The sequence below is a fragment of the Puntigrus tetrazona genome, chromosome 25 (assembly GCF_018831695.1).
Source record: "Puntigrus tetrazona isolate hp1 chromosome 25, ASM1883169v1, whole genome shotgun sequence".
In the NCBI taxonomy this organism is placed as follows: domain Eukaryota; kingdom Metazoa; phylum Chordata; class Actinopteri; order Cypriniformes; family Cyprinidae; genus Puntigrus; species Puntigrus tetrazona.
The window spans coordinates 7,911,545-7,936,086 of NC_056723.1; the positions used below are offsets into that span (position 1 = coordinate 7,911,545).

Genomic DNA, 24,542 nt, shown 5'->3' on the forward strand with positions numbered 1-24,542 from the left:
TCTTTTTCAGTCGATACCAAAAGGTCATCCCGAAATACATTTTACTGTACTACTTGATGTTTTTGTGAAACTAGTAACTAGAAAACGAGTCATAATTTTTCTGCTATTAATAAACGTGTTAGTTTTCCTAGGGAACTCTAGAAAAAGCAAGCCTCGGATCGTTCACCTGCTTAAAGCTGATGCCTTTTATGAATTATGAGGCTTATTGTTAAACACGAGCAGACGGGTTTGCGTCAACGGTTTTACGAACATTTTCCAGATTCGTTCCGCACGTGTTTCATACATAAATAAAGCGCGATGAATGTCTCTTGCCATAACTTATTAGTGTTCAGGGTAATGAGCTTTTGTACATAAAACATGTTATCTTTTGCTAAAGCACTCCGAGAATCCCGAATTTCAAAAATGACGTCAGACGCACGCTAATTTACGTCTGTACGTCGTTTAGCGCTTCGTTCGAGTACATATCAAAAGAGGATGAATGTGCGTTTAGTGTTCTCCTTTCCCTTTTGTTTCTCCACCCAAATTGTTTTGTGTGTTGCCTGAATGTTGAAGTCATGTAAAAGAGCTAACGGATGTATGTTTTCTAAATCGCCCTATTTAGGTAAAGCACTGTAATTTCACATTGTCTGCTACCAAGTATTTTCCACGTTTAAAATCAATAGGAAGTGATTTGTTTATGACGCAAAATGACAAGTGAAATGAAGAGATGTAAATGCACCGTATAGGCTACTTTTATGGTCGCACGTGCTTCGGATCACCATGTCAAGTTATGTTTGTCATACAAGCCGAACTCTTTGCACAGCTTAATCTCATACTAGGAAACACTAGTTCATGGATATTGTTACTAACTGTGTGGATTATAGATTAACTATTTTCTATTAACAAAAAAAAAATTAAAAAAATCCTTGCCTTCATTTTAGCGCTTCTACGATGATCCATATTTTTATGTGGGAGTTTGAATGGAATAGTGGTTTTGAAAACGAGTTTTGTGTATTTAGGGTCTCATTAAGAGTATTTTTTAAAATCCCAAAATAGGGTAAAATTAAAAATCATAGCGTTTCCTCTCTATATTGGTCGGATTATCTTTGTGATGGGTATTAAGTTTCATTGGGTTTCTTTGTGTGTGTGTGTGTGTGTGTGTGTGTGTGTGTGTGTGTGTGTGTCTCGGGTCACCTCATGTTGCAGTTCCCACAGTATTTTATAACAATATTAATGTTTTCTTCCTTAAAATCAAGCTGAAGTCAGATCTCGATGGGACACATGTAGATTATTTCCCTTTCTTTGTTTTGTCTGCTTTTTTATATACATTTTCATTAAATATCCTGTAACTGTCAAGAAATAAGTGAACGGTTCCCCGCAATGTTAAGCTGTCTGTTTTCTGAGAGAATTGTAATTGCCACATTAAAATGTCAGTGGAGGTTTAAAAATCAATGGGTGCCTTTCGTTTGTGAACCAAAAGAAATAAAGAATAAACTATGTGAACTTGATTTGTTTGTCATAATTGGCTGGTTGTTTTATACTTAAAGGTAGTACAATTTTGTTCTAAGCAACACCATATCTTTCAGGGTTTTTTTTTTAAATGATAAAGCATTTTTAATATTTCATAAATTACTGTAAAGTTACTGTACTGTAAAAAATTCACCCTGACAGATTTGTTTGTGTGAGGTGGGGAAAAAGGCCACAACACAGCACTGCCATCTGCTGTTCACATTTCAATATTTTTTTCTACTTTATTTGCGATTTACTTTTCAATGAAATGGTTTGCTTTTAAACGTTTGCTTTTCAAAACAAATTTAAAACTGACAAATGTCCAGAAATCATATTTATTTGTAAGGAATATAATGCCCAGCTATATCCGCGTGTTCAGTACACTGTCATCGTTCATCAACAAATTACACAAAAAAAGTTATAAATTAGGACGAGAAAGAAGGCACTTTAATGTCACAAATGGAGAAAAAAATTACAGATTCCAATATTGATGAAAATTCAGTTTCAGTAGAAATGATCAGTCTGCATCTCCTTCACCTGAAGCATTCCTGTCATCTACACACACCGATTTATTCCTGTAACATAAAACAACAGATACATTTGAGTCTTTAATGGTCTCTAAAAAAAGCTTTTTAATATACATTTAAATATATCAAGTATTAAAAATACATATGTGCATTGATTTGTTCTCTCTGCAAAGAAGCCCTCTACGAAATACATTTATAATAATGAAAACTGCTGAAATCTTCTCACTTGAGGGGCTGGCAGTGCAGGCCTGTAGCGCAGGGGCAGTGCTCCTGCGGCCCCTCCTCGTCCCACAGTAACAGATCCATCAGCTGATTGGGGTGACTCTGGCAGCCCTGGCCTTCCTGTGGCTTGGGGCGGCACACGGGGAAAAGCAGGGCTGGAGACAAAAAAAAACAGGAATATTAAAAGAAAGATGGTGGCGGACAAAGTGGCTAAAGAGAAATGAACAGCGGAAAGGAGGAGATTAAGATGAGATGGACTCCAGACCTCGGGAAGTGTATCACAAATGTTGTTGGTTTGTATCTTGTGTGTGATTAATGCATATTTGGCAACAGTAAGAAAGCTGAGGAACCCAGTGAGCAAGGAAACAATTATGTAGTGCTTTGAGGGGAAATATTCTGAGAGGCCCAGGGAAATGGGGTATTTTTCAGATGTTTTACTATATAACCAGCTGCGTATTGATATGTAATATGGTTTTACTTTTTTGTCCCATGGGTTATTTTTATTACGACTTTTCTTTTAGTTAACGTATGCCTTCACTTGTTTTTGCTGCTTTTAAAATGCATTTTATTTATAGTTTTCAAAACATGAAAATCCATCAGGAAAACTGAATTGTTCTGAGTGTGAAATGCAGAACCTTTGTGAAAGGCGCAGCAGTGCTGAGGACTGCAGTCGCTCTGGTACTGGCAGATGGTTCCTGACTGTCCTTTGGTTCTGTTCTGAGCACAAACGCCCCACACACACAGCTGATCTCCACAACACTCCACGTCCTTTGAGCACTCCTGTCAGTTCAAGAAGCAGAACAGGAATTTAGCAAAAAAAAAGAAATATTATATTCAAGAAGCAGAACAGGAATTTACGGTAATGGCTTTAAAAGAAAATATTGCTTCGGCCCAGCGTGAAAAATGATGCTGATATGTCTTGCCAATAAGAGAAATACATTACATTTTTCACATTTTGCCCCCAAACTTTAAAACAGCTTTCCTAATAACGTTTGGGATTCACACGCACGCTCTCTTATTACTCTTTAGCTTAGGTCGAACAAATATTTTTCGCTTAGCTACAGTATGCTATTTATGTCTATTTGTTTCTGTGTTTCTGCCATGGGATTAACATCCTGTGGTAACTAGGCATTTTACAAGCTGGATCCAAACCTTAAAGGAAAGGAACCGAACACCTGAGAAGAGACGGTGGCAGCCCTCAGACAAAATACAAAATTAACACATTTTGTAATAATTTAAATATATTAAGTTCCTACAACATATGAACATATTGTTGAAACTTAATTTCCTGTAAAGCTGCTTTGGCATTGATTTGTATCGTAAAACGCGCCTTAAACTTGAAACGAAAAGAAACATGCATAATACATTTCTGATAAATTAAGCTTTGTATATATGTGACGTATATTTACAATTCACCATCATTTACAAAGAGACAGGTATAACGATCAAATGATAGAACAATAAATAGACAAGTAGATAGACAGACAAGACAGATTAAGATAGATAGATAGATAGATAGATAGATAGACATACACACAGAAATAGATAGCTAGACAGACACAGACAGACAAAGACAGAGTTAGATAGATAGATAAATAGATAGATAGACATAGATAGACAGACAGATCAAAGCACAGACCATATTAGTCGTCTGGCATGGGACACATTTGGAGGTGATGATCTCATACAGGCAGAAGCTGTTGTCCCCACAGTCCTCATCAATCATACACTCCTGAGTGAACAAGAATGAAACTGCTATTAAATATTACAGAAACACTGTCACAGTTACAGCTGAGCAAACACCCCAAAGACCCCTATTAATACAACAAACTCTGCTGCTTCAGGTTATGACATCATAACTCCATGCAATGACAGTAACAAATTCCCAAAAGACAACTTCAGATTCCCTGACAGTGGCAGACAGTACTAGAGCCCATCTTCTGGTCACCATTCACTTTCACTGCACGGAAAAGAGCAGTGTTCACATTCTGCTAAACGTCTTCTATTGTGTTCCACAGAAGAAAGCCAGTCTTGGAGGTTTGGAATGACATGAAGGTGAGTACATCCCTTTTTATATATTTTGGGGGAACGTTTTCTTCGAGCAACCTACAGCTTTGCCTTTTAACTGTAGTTTAGAGACAGTGCTGTTGGGTTTCTCAAATAAAAAGTATATTGCAACGGTAAGTTTTGACTTTAGGTCAGGAAATTCCAACGAGGTGTTTTGTAATTCAGTTGGGGACTTGAAGAAACGCCCACCTACCATTAACTGAAAACCACATTCGTGTTGCCAGGAACATCCGTCTCTGCTACACTTCCTGATATGAGTGCATTTAATAATATTTTATCCAAAACATTCAATTGTGTGCTTGTACTTTGACAGAGACTCTCGAACTCGATATGATGGAAATATTGTGACTTAACCTTATAGTCTAAGGAAAATACGGGAAATGAGACGTAATATTTTGAACATTTCCACTGGGCTGAAAACATTTACAAACAAACTGGATGAAGAAGAACAGAGAATAGTCTCAAACTGGTCTGGTTCAATATGGACAAACAGGAGTCCTTTATTAGTGCCTGATGACATCATCATCCGTGTCATAATTAATTCCACATTTACCGAAGTGGAGGTGCAGAAATACTGTGAGACCTGGAACAGCAACCTACCACTTAGCAGTCAACATCAAAGCCAGAGCCATACCCTTCCCCCCAGAGTCACAGCGTCTAGAGTCTAGACTAATGTGAGTGAGTCACACCAAAAAGCTCTCATCAATTCCTCACGTAAAAAAAAACAAGCTACTTTCTTGAACTGGAGGTTCAGGTCCAAGTTCTTCTGGGAGACAATACAGAATGGTAATAATTAAGTAATAATTGAAAAGATTAAAACAGATAAATGATTAAAACATATACATTATATATATATATATATATATATATATATATATATATATATATATATATATATATATATATATATATATATATATATTGTTGTTATAAAATTCTATATTTTAAATTAAATTAAAAATATGACAATTATTATTAGGTTTAATATGTAATTAATAATCAAATAATGTTATTAAAATTAATAACTAAAACAATTAACATGTATTTACATTTATGTAATAATAATGAATATTTAAAACAAAGAAAATCAAATATATATGTATATGTATGTTGCCCATGTAAATATCACTAAACCAAATTTTGTTTGGTTTTACATGTGTGTGTAGCTGTCACCAAGCCAGCAGAGGGAGCCCTGACCTCTGGGTGATCTGCATCCACTCCCTCTGCGTTAACTTCCTGTTCCTGGACTATAAATACTGCAGCAAGCCACTCAACTGCAGGTTGCATTGTTTCGCCTGTTGTATTGTAGTTATATCGTTCGTGGATTATTGTTTCTGGTTTTGACCCTGTCTGTATTCTGATTCTCTGATCGTTTGCCGCCTGACCTGACCTCCGCCTGTCTCTGGATTTTGTTATTGCCTCGCCTCCTATACATCTGTTAGCCCTGTTCGACGCCTGCCTGTTATGACCATGCCTTCGTTTAATAAAAGCCTGCACATGGATCCGCACGCCTCAGACCGTTCATTCGTGACAGAATGCAACCTCGCACCAGGATCCAGCGGCTTTTCACCTGATCCATGGCCAGGTAGGACCCTCGCTAGACGTTTATTGGCCCTCAAGCAAGGTACCCGATCGATTGAGGATTATACTCAAGAGTTTTTGGACATGGCTTACCTCTCTGACATACCGGACTGTTTATTGATTGAGTTGTATCATGAGGGAGTACATCAGCCGCTCAAATCTAAACTTGTTCGCGAGGGTCCACGTGAGTCGCTTGCTCAGTTTATTGAGTTTGGTTTAGTGACTGTGGGGTCAGCTTTCACGTTGGGTGTTGAGGAGGAAAAGGATACAGCATCAAATCCAGTAATGGCTGCCTTCCCCCCAAGCGCTGCCCAAGATGGCCGCTTTCTTCCCGAGCCGCCGCCCAAGATGGCCGCCTTCTTCCCAGAGCCGCTGCCCAAGATGGCCGCCTTCTTCCCAGAGCCGCTGCCCAAGATGGCCGCCTTCTTCCCAGAGCCGCTGCCCAAGATGGCCGCCTTCCCCCTGCCGCTGCCCAAGATGGCCGCTTCCCCAAGCCGCTGCCCAAGATGGCCGCCTTCCCCGAGCCGCTGCCCAAGATGGCCGCCTTCCCAGAGCCGCTTCCCAAGATGGATGCCACCTGCCCAGAGCCGCTTCCCAAGATGGCGCCGCCTGCCCAGCGCCGCTTCCCAAGATGGCCGCCGCCTGCCCAGCGCCGCTTCCCAAGATGGCTGCCGCCTGCCCAGCAAAGCCTCCAGTGCCCGCGCCTCGTGCAAAGCCTCCAGTGCCCGCGCCTCGTGCAAAGCCTCCAGTGCCCGCGCCTGCGTGCAAAGCCTCCAGTGCCGCGCCTCGTGCAAAGCCTCCAGTGCCCGCGCCTGCGTGCAAAGCCTCCAGTGCCCGCGCCTGCGTGCAAAGCCTCCAGTGCCCGCGCCTGCGTGCAAAGCCTCCAGTGCCCGCGCCTCGTGCAAAGCCTCCAGTGCCCGCGCCTGCGTGCAAAGCCTCCAGTGCCCGCGCCTCGTGCAAAGCCTCCAGTGCCGCGCCGCCGTGCAAAGCCTCCAGTGCCCGCGCCTGCGTGCAAAGCCTCCAGTGCCCGCGCCTCGTGCAAAGCCTCCAGTGCCCGCGCCTCGTGCAAAGCCTCCAGTGCTCCCACCCTCCCACCCTTGCTACACGTCGCCAACAATGGATCCCAGCAGCCCCTGCACTCATCCTCCACCCTCCACCTGGAGCTCGCCACGGGTCTGCCAGTCTCCATCGCCACCGTGGGTGAAGGATCCCTCGCTTCACCGTCCCGCCTCCGAGTCCCAGACTCCACCTCGGCTTGTAGACCCGCCGGCTTCCCTTAGGCTCCTAGCTCCCTCCTCTCTACCGTGCTCTGTCATTCCACCAGCTTCACCAGGCTCCATCGTCTCTCCGGCTACGCCTTGGTTGGTCGTCGACCATCCATCGCCTCAGGATTCCACTCCTCCAGCTTCGCCTCGTCCCTCCATTCCTCCGGCTCTGTCAGGCTCCTCCCTTCCCCCGGCTCCACCTCAGTCCTCTGTCGCTCTGGCTCCGCCGCGTCCTTCTCATTCCCCGTCTCCGCATCAGTCGCCGAAGCCTGCGGTATTGCCTAGGACCTCCAGCGCCGCTGTGTCACCCTGGCTCTTCGGCTCTCCGCCTCAGTCTCCCCGACCACCTGCTCCGCCGCCGCCGGTCGGCTCCATGGGGTTGATGACCGTTACCTCTCCATGGCTCCTCCTCCGTCGGCTCCACCACTGACCATCATGGCTGGGTTCTGGATCGCCTCCCGCTCCGGACTCCTCCCGTCTTCACCCTGGCTCCTCCCACCGTCTCTTCCTCCCTGGTCTCAGTTTGCTGACTCCTCCCGGAACCCCTCCCAAGCTCACAGTTATGTTTTGTTTTGTGGAGCGCCAGGAGTCGCTCCTAGGAGGGGGGCTATGTCACCAAGCCAGCAGAGGGAGCCCTGACCTCTGGGTGATCTGCATCCACTCCTCTGCGTTAACTTCCTCTTCCTGGACTATAAATACTGCAGCAAGCCACCAACTGCAGGTTGCATTGTTTCGCCTGTTGTATTGTAGTTATATCGTTCGTGGATTATTGTTTCTGGTTTTGACCCTGTCTGTATTCTGATTCTCTGATCGTTTGCCGCCTGACCTGACCTCCGCCTGTCTCTGGATTTTGTTATTGCCTCGCCTCCTATACATCTGTTAGCCCTGTTCGACGCCTGCCTGTTATGACCATGCCTTCGTTTAATAAAAGCCTGCACATGGATCCGCACGCCTCAGACCGTTCATTCGTGACAGTAGCACATGTAAAAATATTACTTTATATTTAATATATTATAATTGTATAAATTACATATACACACACACAAATATTTGTATTTATTAATAGATTTTATATTGGATACATGGAACGATGTATTGATCGCTCACATCTGGTATATATTTTGATATAATGAGGGGCTTGTTATATCATCATCATCCCTCACAATAAACGGTTATCTTTTAACTGTGAGCTCAGATTTGCCACTGTGCAAAACGAGAGTAAACCACTAAGTGCTGCCTCATGGCACAAGCTCTCCACCACACGTTCCCCGTGCACCACTTTCCATGCATTCTTTCCAGCTGTTCTAATTTCACCATATATTACTGTCCCGATGCCAGAGCCACATGACACCGCCGTCTGTTAAATTGTTAAAGAAATGCACAAAGATACATACATGCGTGCAATATTTATACGTTTTACTCTAGAACAGATACCATTTATTAAAACCAAAAGCTGTTAAAAATTGTTATTGCTCTTTAATAGGAGTGAGATTTAAAATATCGAAAACTAAGACACAACGTGTTTACGCTGACTGCTCCAGCATTTAAAAGATTAATTCCTGTAGAGCACACTTTTATTTGGCCCTGTGAGAAATAAAAGCTTGTATTTTAGTGGTAACCACAGCAACAGTGCAACACAAGCGGAAAGAGGACTGATCCGGACCATCTGTCCCTCAACTACTTTATCAAACGGTTTATAAGAATTAAGCATGTTTGGTAAAGTCTCTAATGACATGCCACATGTTTTCCAGGCGAGCAGCGAATAGTTTGATGGCTGCTGAAGTGGAAAATCATTGTTGGTTTTAACAAATCCACTCTGCTTTCTTACCTCAGGTTGTCTGGGTGATGAAAAACTCACTGGCCAGAGAGTGACCAATGCAGCAGGACACCGTTTACTTACATAGGTTGTGCGTCAGATAGTTTACAACTATTTAAAGTTATAGGAAATATTAAAGCTATGGATGAGAAACGGACTCACGTGATCCACTTCGTTCCACCTTTCGGTGTTCTGAACGAGAGTTCTGGAGAAATGAGTCTTTCCGGTCTTATTATCCGTTTCCTAGAGAAAAAGCAAATCAATATACAGAAACACTAAGGCTACATGCACAGCGATTCAGTCATGCGCTAATCAGAAAGAATAAAGGCAAGAAATACCTTGTCGATTCTCTCTATCAGATGAACAGTCCGATTTCCAACCTTGATCTCTGTTGTAGTTTCATTGTGAAAACTGGCAGGAAAGTCGCGTCCATTTAGCAGCGACTTTGAAGACTCATTCTCCATCTGATTCGAATAAGATTAACATTAATATGCTTTGATTGTAATTTTATTTGACATTGCTGATTCGGGAGTAATAGAAAAAAAATTGGCGAATCAATTCTTTGAACCAGTTCTTAAAAAAAAAAAACATCAGTTTAAAATCGTAATTAAGCTCCGTTTGTTGTAGCAACTGGAGTCATACAAAATGAAATACATAAGAAAAAACACTCAAATAAACATTTACATTTTGCACTTTTAACTAAATTTGCTATTAAGCTAATCTTGTTGATTCGGTTCGTATTCGTTCGAGGTTTAGTGAACCAGTTTTTAAAGAAAAAAAAGATTCAGTGAACAGATTCGACTCAAAAGAACAATTCCTTCACGAATCGGTCAGCGACAATCCTCCTGCGCGAGGGGACCATGCCACAACAAAACTCAAATGTTAATGTACTCAGATTTATTTTTCTCTAGTCATACCTGGTGGACAGCCTCCTCTAGTTTTTGCTGCGTGTCCTCCATAAGTTTTTCCACTTCCTTGAACATCTCGTTTAAAGTAGTTTGTCCCTGCGCCACATGCTCGTCCAGGGTGATGTCCAGACCTCTTTGAAGTGAGCTGCCCACCACAAAGCCCACGGAAAGGGATATTATCACAAATTTCAGCATCGTTTAGTGCTTAGGCGAGTCACCCCTGTCGGGAATCACAGACCCTGTCTGTGCCTGGGACGTGGTTTATTTGGAAACTTGTGAGGAAAAAAAAAGACCGGAAAAGGTTTTTGGCTCCCACTATTGCATCTGATGACTCAATTATTAAAGCAACAGCGCAGCCCTTCAAACATAAGACTGACAAGTAAACCGTACAAAAGCATGCTACCTCGACACAAACACTATATATATATATATATATATATATATATATATATATATATATATATATATATATATATATATATATATATATATATATATATATAATATATATATTTTTTTTTTTTTTTTTTAATGTAATTTATCCCTGGAAAAGCTGAATTTTCAGCCGCCGGTCTTCCTTGTCACATGATGAAGTAAAGAAGAAGATGGAAAAAAGTTTTTAATATTGAGAATAATAGGATCCATTATTGATGTAGCTATGCATTGAAGAACATTGACACCGAATCTGGATTAATAATGCAGAAAATTCAGCTTTGCATTGCATGATTAAATAAATTTAAAATATGTATTTATTTTGAATATTTGTTTTTGTAATAATATACTTTTTAATTGCATTTTTAACAAATAAATGCAGCATTGATGAGTGTATAAGGCTATTATTATTATTATTATTATTATTATTATTATTATTATTATTATTAACTTAAATATTTGCAATTCAGTAATAATAACAATACATTGTATGTGCCATATAAAAACTGTAGGAAATATCTATAATTATCTATAACATTCTATAATTGCGTAATTATGTATAATATTTATACACATGTGTAAATTGTAGTGCTAGTTGTTGTTTTTTTACTGGTGACAGCTGTGTGTTGTCCGTCCAAATATATATTAATGGCTTCTTTACACGAGTCTGTTTCATATAGAATCGAGAAAATCTCGTTGCACTTTGCCTTTTTATTGTGAATAGTGTTCACATTCCTTATTAATCCAGCAGATGGCGACAGAGCACAACATCTCGTTCACCACCATTCATTCAACGCTTGCTCTAATGAAACACCTGCCAGCGTGTGTTTGATTAAACCCGCTCCTCGCGCCAGCATACATTTTCCTCTGTTGTAGGTAAGATAAAAACGCATGCTCTGAGCTCAACAAATCGATCGAGACTCGGCTTTTTCCTCTATTATGGTAGCATATTGCCTGTATAAATAAAATAATATCAAAATAAGGAAAAACATATCTGGTTTAAGGAAGACACACGTCTGATTGTGTGTTTTCTGTGAATTTGGTAAAACTGGTGGAGTGAATGTTAAAGGAGAGAGAACAGGTGCTGGGAACACGAGGCGTCTAGGACAGCTGGTACAGGGCAGTAAAACGAGATGCAATGTATGCGTGTTTGTGTTTGTGCGCGCGCGTGTGTGTGTGTGTGTGTGTGTGTGTGTGTGTGAGTGAGAGAAACAAATAGCCACAGGGGCCAAATTTATGCATGTCTGTGCAAACGGGGCAATATTCTAAACATGCATGCAGAGTTTTGTTGTGCAATGGTCATAAAATTAGTTTGCAATATGAATGAAATGTGGCAATTTAACCGTAAACTACTAATGAAATATTTTGCATGCATAATTCGTTTGGCTGGACCTCTACAACATAGTATTTCGCGACACAAAATTGTATTTTTAAAGCATTTTTACATGACAGCTTTCCTAAGATCAAGCCACGGAAACCGACTGTCCAGAGAATGAAGTGAAATACCGACTACAGCGAAAAAAAAGTTCAAGAGTGGGATTCACCTTCCAAGTTTATCTGAACTTCCCATTGGGCGTCTTGGGAAGCGCCGCCTCTAATTATAAAGTGCATAAAGAGTCAGTGAGTCGCGAGCGCCGCTGATATCAACAAGCGAGTGGATGGAGTCGTAAGATACAAGCGTTTGCGTGTGACAGGCGCACGCGTTAGAGCTCAGACACGCTGTACGGATAACATCGAGCGCTGTCAGGCAGATTCTGCGGCTGTCGCTGAAGCCGAAAGTCACATTACCGCGGAAAAAGTAAGTTTGCTGATCACTTCGTTTGAGCGCGTGTCAGTGCGCGAGCTGCTGGGAAACTTAAAGTGACGCGCTATATTGGGCACGCGCTGCGTTGACAGAATACGCCGTTGCCGTACATAAGAAAACAACACCGTGATATTAAAACTACTACATAGGATCGGTATTCTTGTTACGGTAATGAATTAAATAAATTATGGCAAGTTTTGTACTGGATTTCCAATCGGGTGTTTGATTACATCTTAGTCAGGTTAGTTTCAAAAGACTTGTAAATAATTTACTTCAGCCTTTGGAGTGCCGGTCAGCTGTCTGGGTTTGGTTTGTAGTTTATCTGTTAGATAATTGCATACAGCGCTAAAGCGTGTTTTTTTTTTTTTTTTTTTTTTTTGCAATATTATCTGTTGTCTAATATAGTCATTGGCTAAAGTGACAGCATTCAGTTTTGGGAAATCTACCCTATGTGTTGCTGGTCCAGCATGGCCTACAAGCCTGCTCCAAAACACAGAATTTCCAGGAAAGTCTCTAAGAGACCAGTTTTGGTCCCTTGTTAGGCCTGTTCTCAGGTAAACAGTTCACAGGTGTGAAGATGCTGAGTAAGATGTTTTAAATGTTAAGCGTTTTTTCCAGCGGTGATGGTGTCTCTTGTGAAGGTTTCCTATATCCGGTGTTATGTAATATGAATAGTTTTGGTCAGACTGAAGTATTTTATTCTCCCTGTTGTCCAGGATTACTCATTGTTAGTGTGAATTTCTCCGGCTCGGACTGGCTTCCACTGTGTCTCGTTTGCTTGCAGGTGTTTCTTCTTTATTTGTGTGCTCGGTTTATTTGGTAATGAACACATGCGGTACTTGCACAGTATTTGTTCTTATTTTGTCATCTGCATGTCTGTATCCTAACATATCTAATAGGTTTTTTTATGCGGGCTTTCCTAATGCAATGTGTGAAATGCAGCGTGAAGTGTTAGCTTTTTTTTGATCTGTGTAGTTTCTGTTGAAGATTATCTAGTTGTTTATGAGAGCTTATGTTGTCCTTCTGCTGCCTATAGGGCAAAATGATAGTGTTACACAATCTGCTCCTTCTGGAATAGGGCCGTTCTGAGTGCGGAGAAAGACGGCAATGGCACAGCTCTAGTGTATTTCTCTTTTAAAGTAGATTTCTAATCAATTGACCACAGCTTCACCACAGGCATGAGGACAGATGCGCAGAGATGTTACTGTGAGAAATGAAGATACAAATGTGGCAAGTGAGAGAATGCATAAATAATGAAGAAATGAAGTTACGAATTTGAAAGTGTTTGAAATAAAGAAGAGAAGGTGGGGTGGGGTGGGGTGGGGTTTCCTGGGGGGTGCAAATATGATCATTGAGGAATAAACGGTTTTGAGAACTAAAGTTGCAAATTGAGTCGCAATTGTGAGAGATGAAGCAAATAAGAGAAATTAAGTCACAACTGTCAGAAATAAGGTTGCACTTGTGCCATAAAATTGCAATTGAGAGAGAGTTATAGTTGTGATCAAGTCTCAATTTTGAGAAAAGGTTGCAATTAAGGGATTATTTCTCACTGTCTAGTTATGAATGTAACAAAGGTGTAATTGTAGTTATGAGAAATACTGTACATTTACAAGTAGTCATTTAGTTGATCATTTCATCCAAAGTCACTTACAAATGAAGACAATAGTTGAGTTAATAAGGAATACAGTCGCAATTTTACAAAAAAGTTGCAAATTGCGATTGAGTGAAAGTCGCAGGTTTTGAAAGCTAAAGAAGCAAATCTGAGAAATAAAATAATAGAATTGTGATATATAATGAAGTTACAAATATAAGAGAGTTGAAATTGTAAAAAATAAAGTTGCAGTTCTCAGAAGCAACGTTAAAAGTGTGGAAAAGGTACATATATCCTCAATAAAGTCACTGTTGTGAGATCTAAAGTTAAACTGTGAAATATGAAGCTGCACAGAAGTTCATTAGGCAGACAGAGGAAATGATAGATAAAAGGGCCAAGACAAATGCAGTCAAAGCTTTTCTGAGCCTTTTAGCTTATTCCCATTATTTTGATATTACTACTATTTTTGTATTATTATTTTAATGTGACTCTCAGTGAAAGTTCAGGTAAAGATGGCTTGACTCCAGTTATCCACAGATGTGAATGCTGAAAGTTTATATGCTGCACTGCAGAGTCCATCTCTCAAAATAACACAACCAGTCCATTCCTTCTGGACTGCCGTGATCCTCTCATATGTTTCTTGTGGGTGGTATATATCACAATATGACGCGCTCAGAAGCTTTTTTTTTTGTGGACTTCCATACATTCTTCTGTTGGATTCTGTTTCACATTCCCTCCAATTTACAACACCGATTCACTTAAAGTGAAGCAACCCTACTGGCTGCTTGATCAGGCTCCAGCTGCTTCATGTGGAAGCAATAATGCTGCTCATAGTGGTTTGTAGTTTTTCACGACGCATCCGAAAAAAGCATCTGGACACCTGTATTTATAGAGTTGCTTCGTGGTGTCATTTGATATCTTGATAGGACTGATACTAAAATAGTTGAACGTTTTATATTAATACCCAGTTGACTGGCTCTGTTATTTTAATTAACCACAGATACGGTTGATATGCATGTCATTTGTAAAGGTTACTGCAAGTTTTTAATTTGTAAAATGGCAGTGTATGAGACCAAAGAGTTGACCTAAATCTCTTCATTCTAGTGAGTACATGGTTTACAGTTGGCCATCCTGTTGTAGTGTAACGGAAAGACTTTAATCCAGAGTAAACAAACCTTTTGAGTTGAAACTATTTGGGTGTGCTGACATTTGACCTCGTTGTCTGGTGCGGCATCACATATGAAGTCTTTAACTTCCTCCTCCATGTTTCCTTTTAATCCTTCCTTGTGTTCCCAGTAGGTTAGCGAACGTTAGAGGAAGCGGAAAGTATATTATCATAAGGATCGTATCATCCACACAACTGGATCAGTTAAAGATGCTGCCAGATATCTTAATGTCTGTGTAGTAACTGACAGAATCTCAGAGAAAGAGGACAAACGGTGCAAATCATATTTTTGAGCAAACTTAACCAGGATTATTTACCCCAGGACTTCATTAGCCTACTGCTGGGGCTTTAAACCTACTGTACATTACTCTACGGCTATAGAATCGCACCACGGTAGAACTTGAAACTTGAGACCTGTCTATTCTGAGCAGGAACCACCAGAATGTTTCTCCATGTTATATGCGCTCCCGTGTCGGCCACGGAGTGAAAAATAAAATGGGTAAAAGCCTGTTCGCATTATAACCATTCTGTTTGTTCGAAGCACGTGCTGCATTTTTTGCCATCTTTAAAACAGGACAGATTCTGATTGGCTGTCAGCATTTTTTGATTCATCAGAATATTTTTTTCTTAATTCCAATAAACAACTTTTCTATCATTGTCATGGTAGTTGAGGAGTCGACTTTCTTATTCCAATGGAGTTAGAAAGCCCAATCTTTTTAGTTATCGTTACAGTTATTCTTGGTGTGAGCGGCATTAATTGTAGAACATTTTAAAAGAAAAAGTCGCATTGAGAGTTAATCGCCCAAGTCAAAAATGCATTGCAAAAAAAATCCAAAATGTAAAAGTAACTGCTAACGAAGTCTCAATTCTGAGAAAGTTGAAATTGCAGGATGTGATGTTGCGCAGTCAGAGAAATAAAGTCACAGTCATGAAAAAAATGCCATTAATGCTAACCGAATTGCAATTATGAGAACTGAAGAATGAATTGTGAGAAAGTCGTACAGTAAAGTAACTTTACTTCACTTTTTTTTTCAGGCAGAAATGGATTTTCATAACATAAAGCAAAACAGACAGATTTAGTAAAGTGCAATAAGTTGCTTTTAGTTGATGCATCGTTTTCTCTCATTATATATTTCTCTTATTATTTTCTTAGATTAATTAGAGTTCTACATAGACTGTGTCATTAGAGCATATTTTCTTACCCTACAGAGTATTCAGAAGAATATTTTGTTCATACATCAGTTGTCCTCTAAAAATGTAAATGCTTCATAATGCATCTTTGCAAATCTTTGTTTTGCACAACAACACACAGTATATATAGAGTTATATATCTAGTGGGAATATTGGGCCTGCCGTTGATTTTGATGACTGTAGGGATTCCTGGTTACACATGGGTGTTGGCCTGTTCGCTGTCACTCAAGCAAAGCTCTACTAAACACATTACTCTAGAGAACTCATTACGGCTTTGACCTACATCTTCCCCTTCATTATGCCCCAAACGTACGATAAGTCGGGCTGTTTTGCGGTTTGCAGAATTTGTTGGAACTAGAGTGATTGTATATCATTCTCAGGAACCATGATCCCAAAATAGCTGTTTGCTATTGCATTATTTTCCTTTCTCAATTGTTTGCTATGATAATTACTTCTTAAGAGCTAGGTTTTAGTTAAGAGCTATATTTCGAAGTCCTAAAAAGTGTTAACATTTTAGCATTTAAGTTATCCAGAGGGGCTGCTTTGAATTCTTTGTCCACCGCAAAGCAGTAAAAAGCGCACAAACAGGAAGGACTTGGACCTCATACAATATCAGATATCCTGCCTCTGGAACTACTGTGCAAAAATCACACAGCAATTTTTTATGAAACTTTACTTCTAACAAAATAATACTTCCTAATGCACTTTTGACTGTGTTGGAAAAAAATCATTGGGAATAAGTGTCCCTGTAAGGAAATACCATTTAGTTTGCTTTATTTTCTCATGTCAGAATTCTTTCACAGTGTTTTTCTTTCATCCATTTCTTTCAATGTCTTTGTGCAGGAATACCAGTGACACTTTTTTATCTCCAAATAGAGAAGCACCATTACTGTTTTTTAAAGATTGTCCAATACATTTAAATAATCTGTATTGTTAGCAGATAATTGATCATTTTAGCGATACATTATGAATCCCTAATTTCAATTGATGCGCTTTGCCATTACGACTAAACCAAATATTTTGTATGTGTTCAAAAAAAGCTTTCTCTGGTCCTGTATTGCTTCACTCTATGGTTGTTGGCATCAGCTACATAATGTTTGATTCTTATAGGTCAGCTGGCTAACAGTTACCAACGTCACTTCAACCAGTGTAACCAAACTCTCCAAGGCAGCAGCATTGCTCTCCGGTTACTTTTGTTTGCCTGTACTGTAATAGTCTTTACTTCAGGCTGTAAACTACTAATGCATATTGACTCAGTAGGGTGTACTTTCCCTACAAACATGAATGACTGCTTGTTTTCATAATTAAATAAAACAAGTTTCCTGAACAGCAAATCAGCATAATATTAGAATGATTTCTGAAGGATCGTGTGACAAATTCACCGTTGAAATCATAGAAATAAGTCAAATAGAAAAGTCATTTTGAATTGTAGTAATATTTTGCAATATTGCTATTTTTGTTGTTTTTATGTATTATATATGCGCTTCAAGGTCAATTCTTTTTTATGCTCTCCTGTAGGTCACATGAATAATATTAGTGTTGTAGGAATGTTGGCTTAGGAATTCCAGTTTGAAGTGGTGCTGCTTTCTGCTGAATCCACTGGGACGTTTTTGAACCCTTTGATGGTTTCTCAAAGCTGAAGCTCCTGCAAAAAGATCTGTCAAGACCTTTCCATTGAAAGACTGAGGGTCTGAGCTGTCGGAGTCAATTTGCTTTGCGATCACTGTGACATTAGCATATGCTAGTCTTCAGTGACTATTAATGATAGACAGGATGGGCAAATGTGCATGATCCTGTTGAAAAATATCTTTGAAGGCAACAGCAAAGGGTGTTAACTTGAATTCCCTTGCTTGCAGTTGTGCCATCTGTTCCTAGAGACACAATATGATTTGTAGCTTCTAAATGAGGCCCATCTTGTTGTTTTTCTTATGATTTTCTGCCAGGACAAGTTTCCTGGCACATCTTGCTTCAAGAAATGTCCCCTACTACTTTTTTAGCCTGGTTTAAATTTAGCAATGGGAACTTTCCCACACTGCACTGGCTGGATTGACCATTGGTGACATGTAAAAAAAACAAAACTCTGCTCTCGTTGGTCCTTGGAGAATTCAAGGGCCGGGAATTTGGGTCATACTATATTTTTATGTGTGCTTTTGATGGTAGAGAATAACAAACAGTGGCTGCACAAATGAATCAGGAGAGAGCAGCTAATGCCACCCTTCAGATAAATGAGAAGGTCTTGCCAGCTGCCAGATTTGATTAGGCTGGTGAGACTCAAGTGACCCTCAGGAGTGTTAATGGAGAGAAAGATGTAGGACTGCTTTTGGGCTCCAGCTTTCGACAAGTCTGTTCACTCATTCAGATGACCTCCGGCACGCATTCAAATCATTCACATATCACTGTGCTCTGCTTTCACTCCCAAATCAGCTCTTCGTTCGCAACTGGAAGATGAATTGATTTCCTCGACCCATTAATCTGTAGGATGCTTTGTGTAATGCGTGATATTGTCATTTAAATCCTATTTGAACTCTTCTTCTGAGATTTTTTTTTTTGAAGAATGTGCTGGCAGCTTTTTGTGTATGAAAATATTTTCTGGCTCGCAAGTTGTCTACAACTGGGCCAGTCTTGGTGTCCTGATTCCCGTTAAACATTCCTTTGTTCTGTCACGTTTTCTCTGCATGCATTAATCCTCTCAAGCCCTCCACTCCGAGTTAACGTAACTCTTCTGGCCTATTTTGCACCACGTGCCAAGTGTTTTTGTGTCACTCAACTAAAAATCTAGAGCAATTTTGTTTAATTTACAAGCAGTACTTCAGGACAGAATGCACCTTTTTTTATCAAAGCATTGTCTGTTGGTCCAGATTGACATGTACGTTTAAAACTCTGCTTTCATGAAATTAGGTCTGTATATCCTTAATTCTTATAAGGACAGTGCAGTTTTATTGATATAATTGACCTTTTATATACAAACAGCATTGACGGGCTGCAATCAGAGCCCTAAAGCAATAAATCAGTTTACACAATGTGAGCTGCCTGCCATTTTTAGGCATTTCACCATGCTGTATATCCATATATAGGATGGTTTTTTCCACATACGGATGGTTGATTGCAGATCATGAAATTTATGGCACTTTGATCCCTGTGTAGAAACAAATAAAGCCCTCTCTTCCTTTTCTTTCCCCAGTCTTGAAAAGAAATGCCAGCACAAACCAACCCCTGACTGAATCCCCTGTCCAGAGAGGGAAAGAGTGACTCAAAAGAGGAAGGATGGGGGAGACGGAGGATGAGCGTACGTCTCAGGCCGGCCAACTGTTTGAGAACTTTGTGCAGGCCACTACCTGTAAAGGCACCCTGCAGGCCTTCAGCGTCCTCTGCAGGCAGCTGGAGCTGAACCCCTCCGACCACAGAGGCTTCTACAGCAGCCTGAAAGCTGCTGTCACCTACTGGAAGGCCAAAGGCCTCTGGGGGAAACTGGACAAGAGAGCGGACCACAAGGAGTACAGTAAGGGCAATGCCTGCGCGGACACCAGAGTGAGTCTGTAGACCTCTTAGATCTCTAAAAATCTTTTAATAAAGGTTCTTTGATTTTAAATGATGATCATATGTTGTAAAAGACAACAAACTTGTTAGTTGTATCTTTTATAGGATTCTTTGGCTAAAAATGTCACACTTTGCTGCATAACTAAAGAGAACTTAAATAACACCAACAACAACTCATTTTCATATCCATATTTGTTAGTCAAATAACTTTTTCCTGATTAAAAATGTTTGAGATTGTCTGTTGCGATGGCTGTTTTGCCACTGCATCTTGTGTTCTTTCTATTTATAAAACGAAACAGGAAATAAGGATCAGCATTATTTAGTTCTAGCCATTTTTCCACTGCAGTCGGCCGTTGAACTGAAGGGTCTAAGGTTACAATGTCAGGGTTTTTGTCTATCGAGAGCTCATTTAGTATATATTTTACTTCTAGAGATGGTGTAAAAAGCTTGCCTTTAAGATATCTGAATCGTCGTGTTAGCATTAGCAATGGTTTGACTGTAAATATATGCCACTGAAATCCCATACAAATGATTTTCCTCATCAGAGTGATTCTGTAATGTTGCTTTAACTCATGAGAATGGCATGATCTCAATGTTGGAGTGCCATTCCATGCTAATCTGGGCTTACTTTTTGTTGGGGCTGCATGCTAGCAAGTGTTTGGGCTGGTATTATTGTGTTAGCTTGGGAAAATAAGTCGCCTTTGTTTAACTCTAAGCTCAAAATCTGCTATGCATTAACTAGACCACTGCATTATTCTGTAGGTGTTTGTGAGCAGTCAATGGAAGATCACTTGACTTTCAGGTCACTTGACTTAGCAGACATGTTGAGATTGTGCTTAGTGCATTTTGCATAGTGGTTTTGCCTGTGGACTTATTGACCACATTTGAGCTCGATAAGGTGTTGAAATAATTGGAAACCTTAAGGAATATTTGTTTTGCAGTTAAGTGTCAGTTTAAGAGGATTAAATGCTAATCTCTGGGGCTTTAACTATTTATTTCTAGTGTTTTAACTAGGTCTGTGCTACGATTATTGCTGTTATTTTTGTTGTGGAGCAAGTCGTAATTTGTTTGCATAGATTTGCATTGTTCGCTTAAGGTTTATCTTGCACAAATATGTTTCATTTCACAACAACACTATTAAAAGAAGAGTTCACCAAAAAATGGTAACTTTGAATGAAGGAATAAATAGACAAAAAGGCATCAAAATGTTCATACAACTTGTCATTCATATTGTGCACATCTGTCAATGATGTTTTTGGTCTTGTCTTAATGTCACAGTATCATGACGTCATTGGCACCAACCTTTTTTGTGTTTTAAATGGATGCGGAGAACGAGATTTGCAATAAATAAAGACTTAAATCCAGTTTGTAGTAGATAATCAGAGTTCCCAGACATGTTTAATTTTCAGATTTGTCTATGCTAGTGGCCGTCCATTCTTGAAAGACAGTAATATTAATCATCAAGCTTGGCTTTTGAATGCAGGTCAGCTGCTGTTAGCATTGCACTGGCACAGAAACGCCTTTTTGAATCTCTTCAAAAGTAGTAATGTAAAGACATTGAAGCCCACAATGGTGTCTGAAGCAGAGAGTATAGCGCTTCCTTCAGGGAACATGTCTGGAACAGGAAGTATAGACACACTGACTCATCTCACAGGAAGTTGGGATCATTAGTCAAACATTAAGATAAAGAATGATGGCAGAAATTGCAGTTCCTGTAAAAGTATGGTTGGTTGCACAAAACATGTGCAAAGGAGAACCTTCATTCATCAGTGGTTCGACATTGAATCTACAAGGATATTTTCTGTGCAAAAAGAAATCAAATGTAATGACTTTATTCAACAATTTATTCTCTTCAGTATCTGTCGAAGCTGGGCCTTGAACCTGATAGTTGTGTTTCTATCTATACAGGGTCAGAAAGCATTTTTTTTTTTTTTTTTTTTTTTTTTTTTTTTTTTTTTTTATCAAAAATATCTTAATTTGTGTTCTTAAGATTAACTAAGGTCTTAAAGGTTTGGAACAACATGAGGGTGAGTAAGTAATGTGAACATCTAATGTGAAAATTATTGCCATTTGTGGACATGTAAATGGTAAAAATATTACATTTCCCAAAGACAAAACTAGGGGGAAAAAGGCAAATCTTTACATATAAACACCAACAGGTTCATTTTGTGTCATAATGTCATAATTTCTCCTCACTGTTACACTCCCTTACAGTCTAATGACTGGTAATAAAAGTGTGATTAAAGTGTTTTTGCAATTTTATGACCACTTTTGAACCAGCCTTTTATGGATGTGTGAGTTTGTACACCATATTAGGTCAAGTAAACCATAACACTTGTCATGTTTTTCTCAGAAACTAGTATCATAAATCCCTGCTTTGTTGAAAGAGACAAGTAGAGACTTCACCCAGTCCTGGCTTGTGTTTGAACTTGCTTGGATTGAGTTTAAAGTGACAAGGGGTGAAGGTGAAATCATACCATTTGTTGTGCCATTTGAGAATGGGCATGCACAAATTGGTTTTGATTGGCCATGAACTCAACGAATTGGAATGAGCCCTTGTTTCCACTTGTAGACGTTTTTAAAAAAAAAACCTCCAACATTGTCATTCAAATAAGCCAAATCTGCTTGTTTTCACAGTGTCTCATCATTGGTGGCGGTCCTTGTGGCTTTCGGACTGCCATAGAGCTGGCTTTGCTTGGTGCCAAGGTGGTGGTGATTGAAAAAAGAGACACCTTCTCTAGGAACAACGTCCTGCACCTTTGGCCTTATACCATCCAAGACCTCCGGGACCTTGGAGCCAAGAAGTTCTATGGAAAGTTCTGTGCTGGATCTATAGACCACATCAGTAGGTCAAATCTGTTTTCATTCTAACCAGAAACCAAAATTTAGTTACAGATACTCTTGACTGATTTCCCTTCCCGTCATCGAGAGATACCATAACAGGAAAACAAGATATGGTTTCATCAGATATTGCAATCACATGTAGGGATTTGCGTATGAGCTTAATGAAATTATTTTGGACACACTGATCTTCTCTTTCTTTCAATCTCTGCCAGCTGAACCTGTTGTAAGTCTGATATGTTCCTTTTGTGGTCCCTGAGATAGGACCAGTCCAACCCAACCAAAAGAGATGTAAAACATTTAGAGTAGCTGGGATTATGCAAATTTCTTTTTCCATGCTTGTCTGTTTTTAAAATACTAGCTGCTGTCTGATAGTTTGTTCATGCCTTTTGTAATGGCCTTGTGTCCAACAACAGCACATCCTTGGTAATAGTACATGACAAAATAAACAGTTTAAATGTGTTTCGTAGTGGAGCTGATGGTGACTTTCTTCTACTTTCAGGTATTCGTCAGCTGCAACTCATGCTGTTAAAAATTGCTCTCATTGTCGGGGTTGAGGTGCACGTAAACGTGGAGTTTGCCAAGCTTCTTGAGCCACCGGAGGACCAATGCACTGATGGTAATTAGCAAATCATCATGACATCCAGCTCGGAGGACTACATTTCCTGTCCACAGTACACCCTGACAGAACTGTGGATCACCATCAAATAATCCCACACAGCTATAAAATAACTATAAATATCTCCAAGACAGCCTGTCACCACTTTTCTTTACACCTCATGTGGTCTGGAAAGGGTTGGGTAATCATTACCTTTCATCTTATGTCATTTCTTGGCGGATGCCCTACACACATACCCCCACGCACAACCAGGACAGTATGTTTAAGAATGAGATCACACACAGAAAGAAGCTCTAAACCGGTTTTCAAATTTATTTACTCTGTTGACGCTCTAGGTTATATTTCACGCAGGCTATTTAACAAAGCTGTTTAGGTAATGCTCATAATTTTCTCTTTAAAAAGTGTCATTTTAACACCTACAATAGGCTTAACATTGGTTGAATGTCAGTGTACCCAGGGATTGCTGAAACTTCCTACTTCAAGATCCTAATGGATTTATGGAAGTAAAAGCAGGGCTAAACCAGATCATGAAAAACTGACACCTTCCCACTATGTACCCTTGACGCACACACACGACTGATACCAAGAAGGTTTGTGTCGTTCCTCCACGTCAATGGCACTCACCAGTCTGCATTGTGCAAATGATAAACCCTCAGTTCTGTACTATATATAAAGTCAGGGGTCATTAGGGTCTATAGCGCCTCTCCTGCTATGCATTTGTGGTCAAAAGAGCATCGTTGGCCTTATATCAAATTATACAGGCGTCACACATGAATGGTTGTGTTTCTAGATACAGGTAAGCCTTTTTCCCTGATGGCTTCACATACTGAGCTGGCTGCACTTTTAAAAATGCTGTAAACAAAAGAAAGGCCAAGTTATTTTGTTGTTTTGAGCCTCTTTGACCAGGTGTCTTCATTCCAGGGTCTGGATGGCGGGCGGAGGTCCGGCCGGCCGATCACCCCGTCTCAGACTATGAGTTTGATGTTATCATTGGAGCAGATGGAAGGAGAAGCACTCTTGATGGTAAGCAAATATTCATGCAGTTTATTTAAAACTAAAAATATATATATTTTTTAAATGGCTTGGGTTTGACACAGGCTTTTTTCTGATTCCATAAATCATTTGAGGTTAATTATGTGTTATTATTGGAATTTATCCTCTCATAAATAAAGGAAATCTGCTTGGAATGAAATGATCAAATCTTCTAAAGAAACATACCCTTTTGTAAAAAAAACGAAACAAAACAAAAAAACTTTCTTACTTCCTAAGAAATCAATATTAATCTTGCCTGAAAAAAAAATCCTGGAACTGAACTGGCAAAACCTCATGGTAACGGTCAAAGGTATTTAAGGCAGCATATATTTGCAAATAATGGCAAGGGTTATATTCCGCTTCACTTGCTGTCAGCTATGATCTGTGCTATCAAAAATAAATTTAAACATGCTTATTCTGACTAAAATAATAAGGGAGCACATTCAATTTCACTGT

General features: G+C 39.7%; 2 protein-coding genes across 14 annotated transcripts in view; one reads left to right on the top strand and one right to left on the bottom strand.

The window, feature by feature from the left end:
• Positions 1-1,809: 1,809 nt before the first annotated feature.
• On the bottom strand, positions 1,810-10,144 carry dkk3b (dickkopf WNT signaling pathway inhibitor 3b). 2 transcript variants are annotated; one of them, XM_043227356.1, is made up of 7 exons: positions 9,884-10,144; positions 9,305-9,430; positions 9,129-9,209; positions 3,877-3,969; positions 2,873-3,017; positions 2,242-2,392; positions 1,810-2,063 (listed from the first exon to the last, which is right to left on the bottom strand). In XM_043227356.1, exons 1-7 carry the CDS (start codon positions 10,067-10,069, stop codon positions 2,006-2,008), a joined length of 840 nt encoding a protein of 279 aa, XP_043083291.1. In that variant the 5' UTR covers positions 10,070-10,144; the 3' UTR covers positions 1,810-2,005. The 2 variants fall into 2 exon arrangements, with proteins under 2 accessions (XP_043083291.1, XP_043083292.1); XM_043227357.1 differs by lacking the exon at positions 3,877-3,969.
• Positions 10,145-11,089: 945 nt separating this feature from the next.
• mical2b (microtubule associated monooxygenase, calponin and LIM domain containing 2b) overlaps positions 11,090-24,542 on the top strand; it is a 41,629-nt gene continuing 28,176 nt past the window's right edge. For 11 of the 12 annotated variants that reach the window (XM_043228003.1, XM_043228005.1, XM_043228006.1 and 8 more), the window contains exons 1-5: positions 11,933-12,104; positions 19,239-19,585; positions 22,232-22,439; positions 22,938-23,054; positions 23,976-24,077. In XM_043228003.1, coding sequence (XP_043083938.1) covers positions 19,322-19,585; positions 22,232-22,439; positions 22,938-23,054; positions 23,976-24,077 — 691 coding nt within the window. In that variant the 5' untranslated portion in view covers positions 11,933-12,104; positions 19,239-19,321. Of the gene's footprint in view, positions 11,183-11,932; positions 12,105-19,238; positions 19,586-22,231; positions 22,440-22,937; positions 23,055-23,975; positions 24,078-24,542 lie in introns of those variants that run through there. The other variant, XM_043228004.1, reaches the window with a different exon arrangement.

Excerpts from the sequence above, each read along its gene's own strand:
- dkk3b (XM_043227356.1), bottom strand. The coding sequence starts at position 10,069 with ATGCTGAAATTTGTGATAATATCCCTTTCCGTGGGCTTTGTGGTGGGC. Across the intron at positions 9,210-9,304 it reads TGATAGAGAGAATCGACAAG|GAAACGGATAATAAGACCGG; the intron begins GTATTTCTTGCC and ends CTTTTTCTCTAG. Across the intron at positions 2,393-2,872 it reads CTGCTGCGCCTTTCACAAAG|CCCTGCTTTTCCCCGTGTGC; the intron begins GTTCTGCATTTC and ends TTTTGTCTCCAG.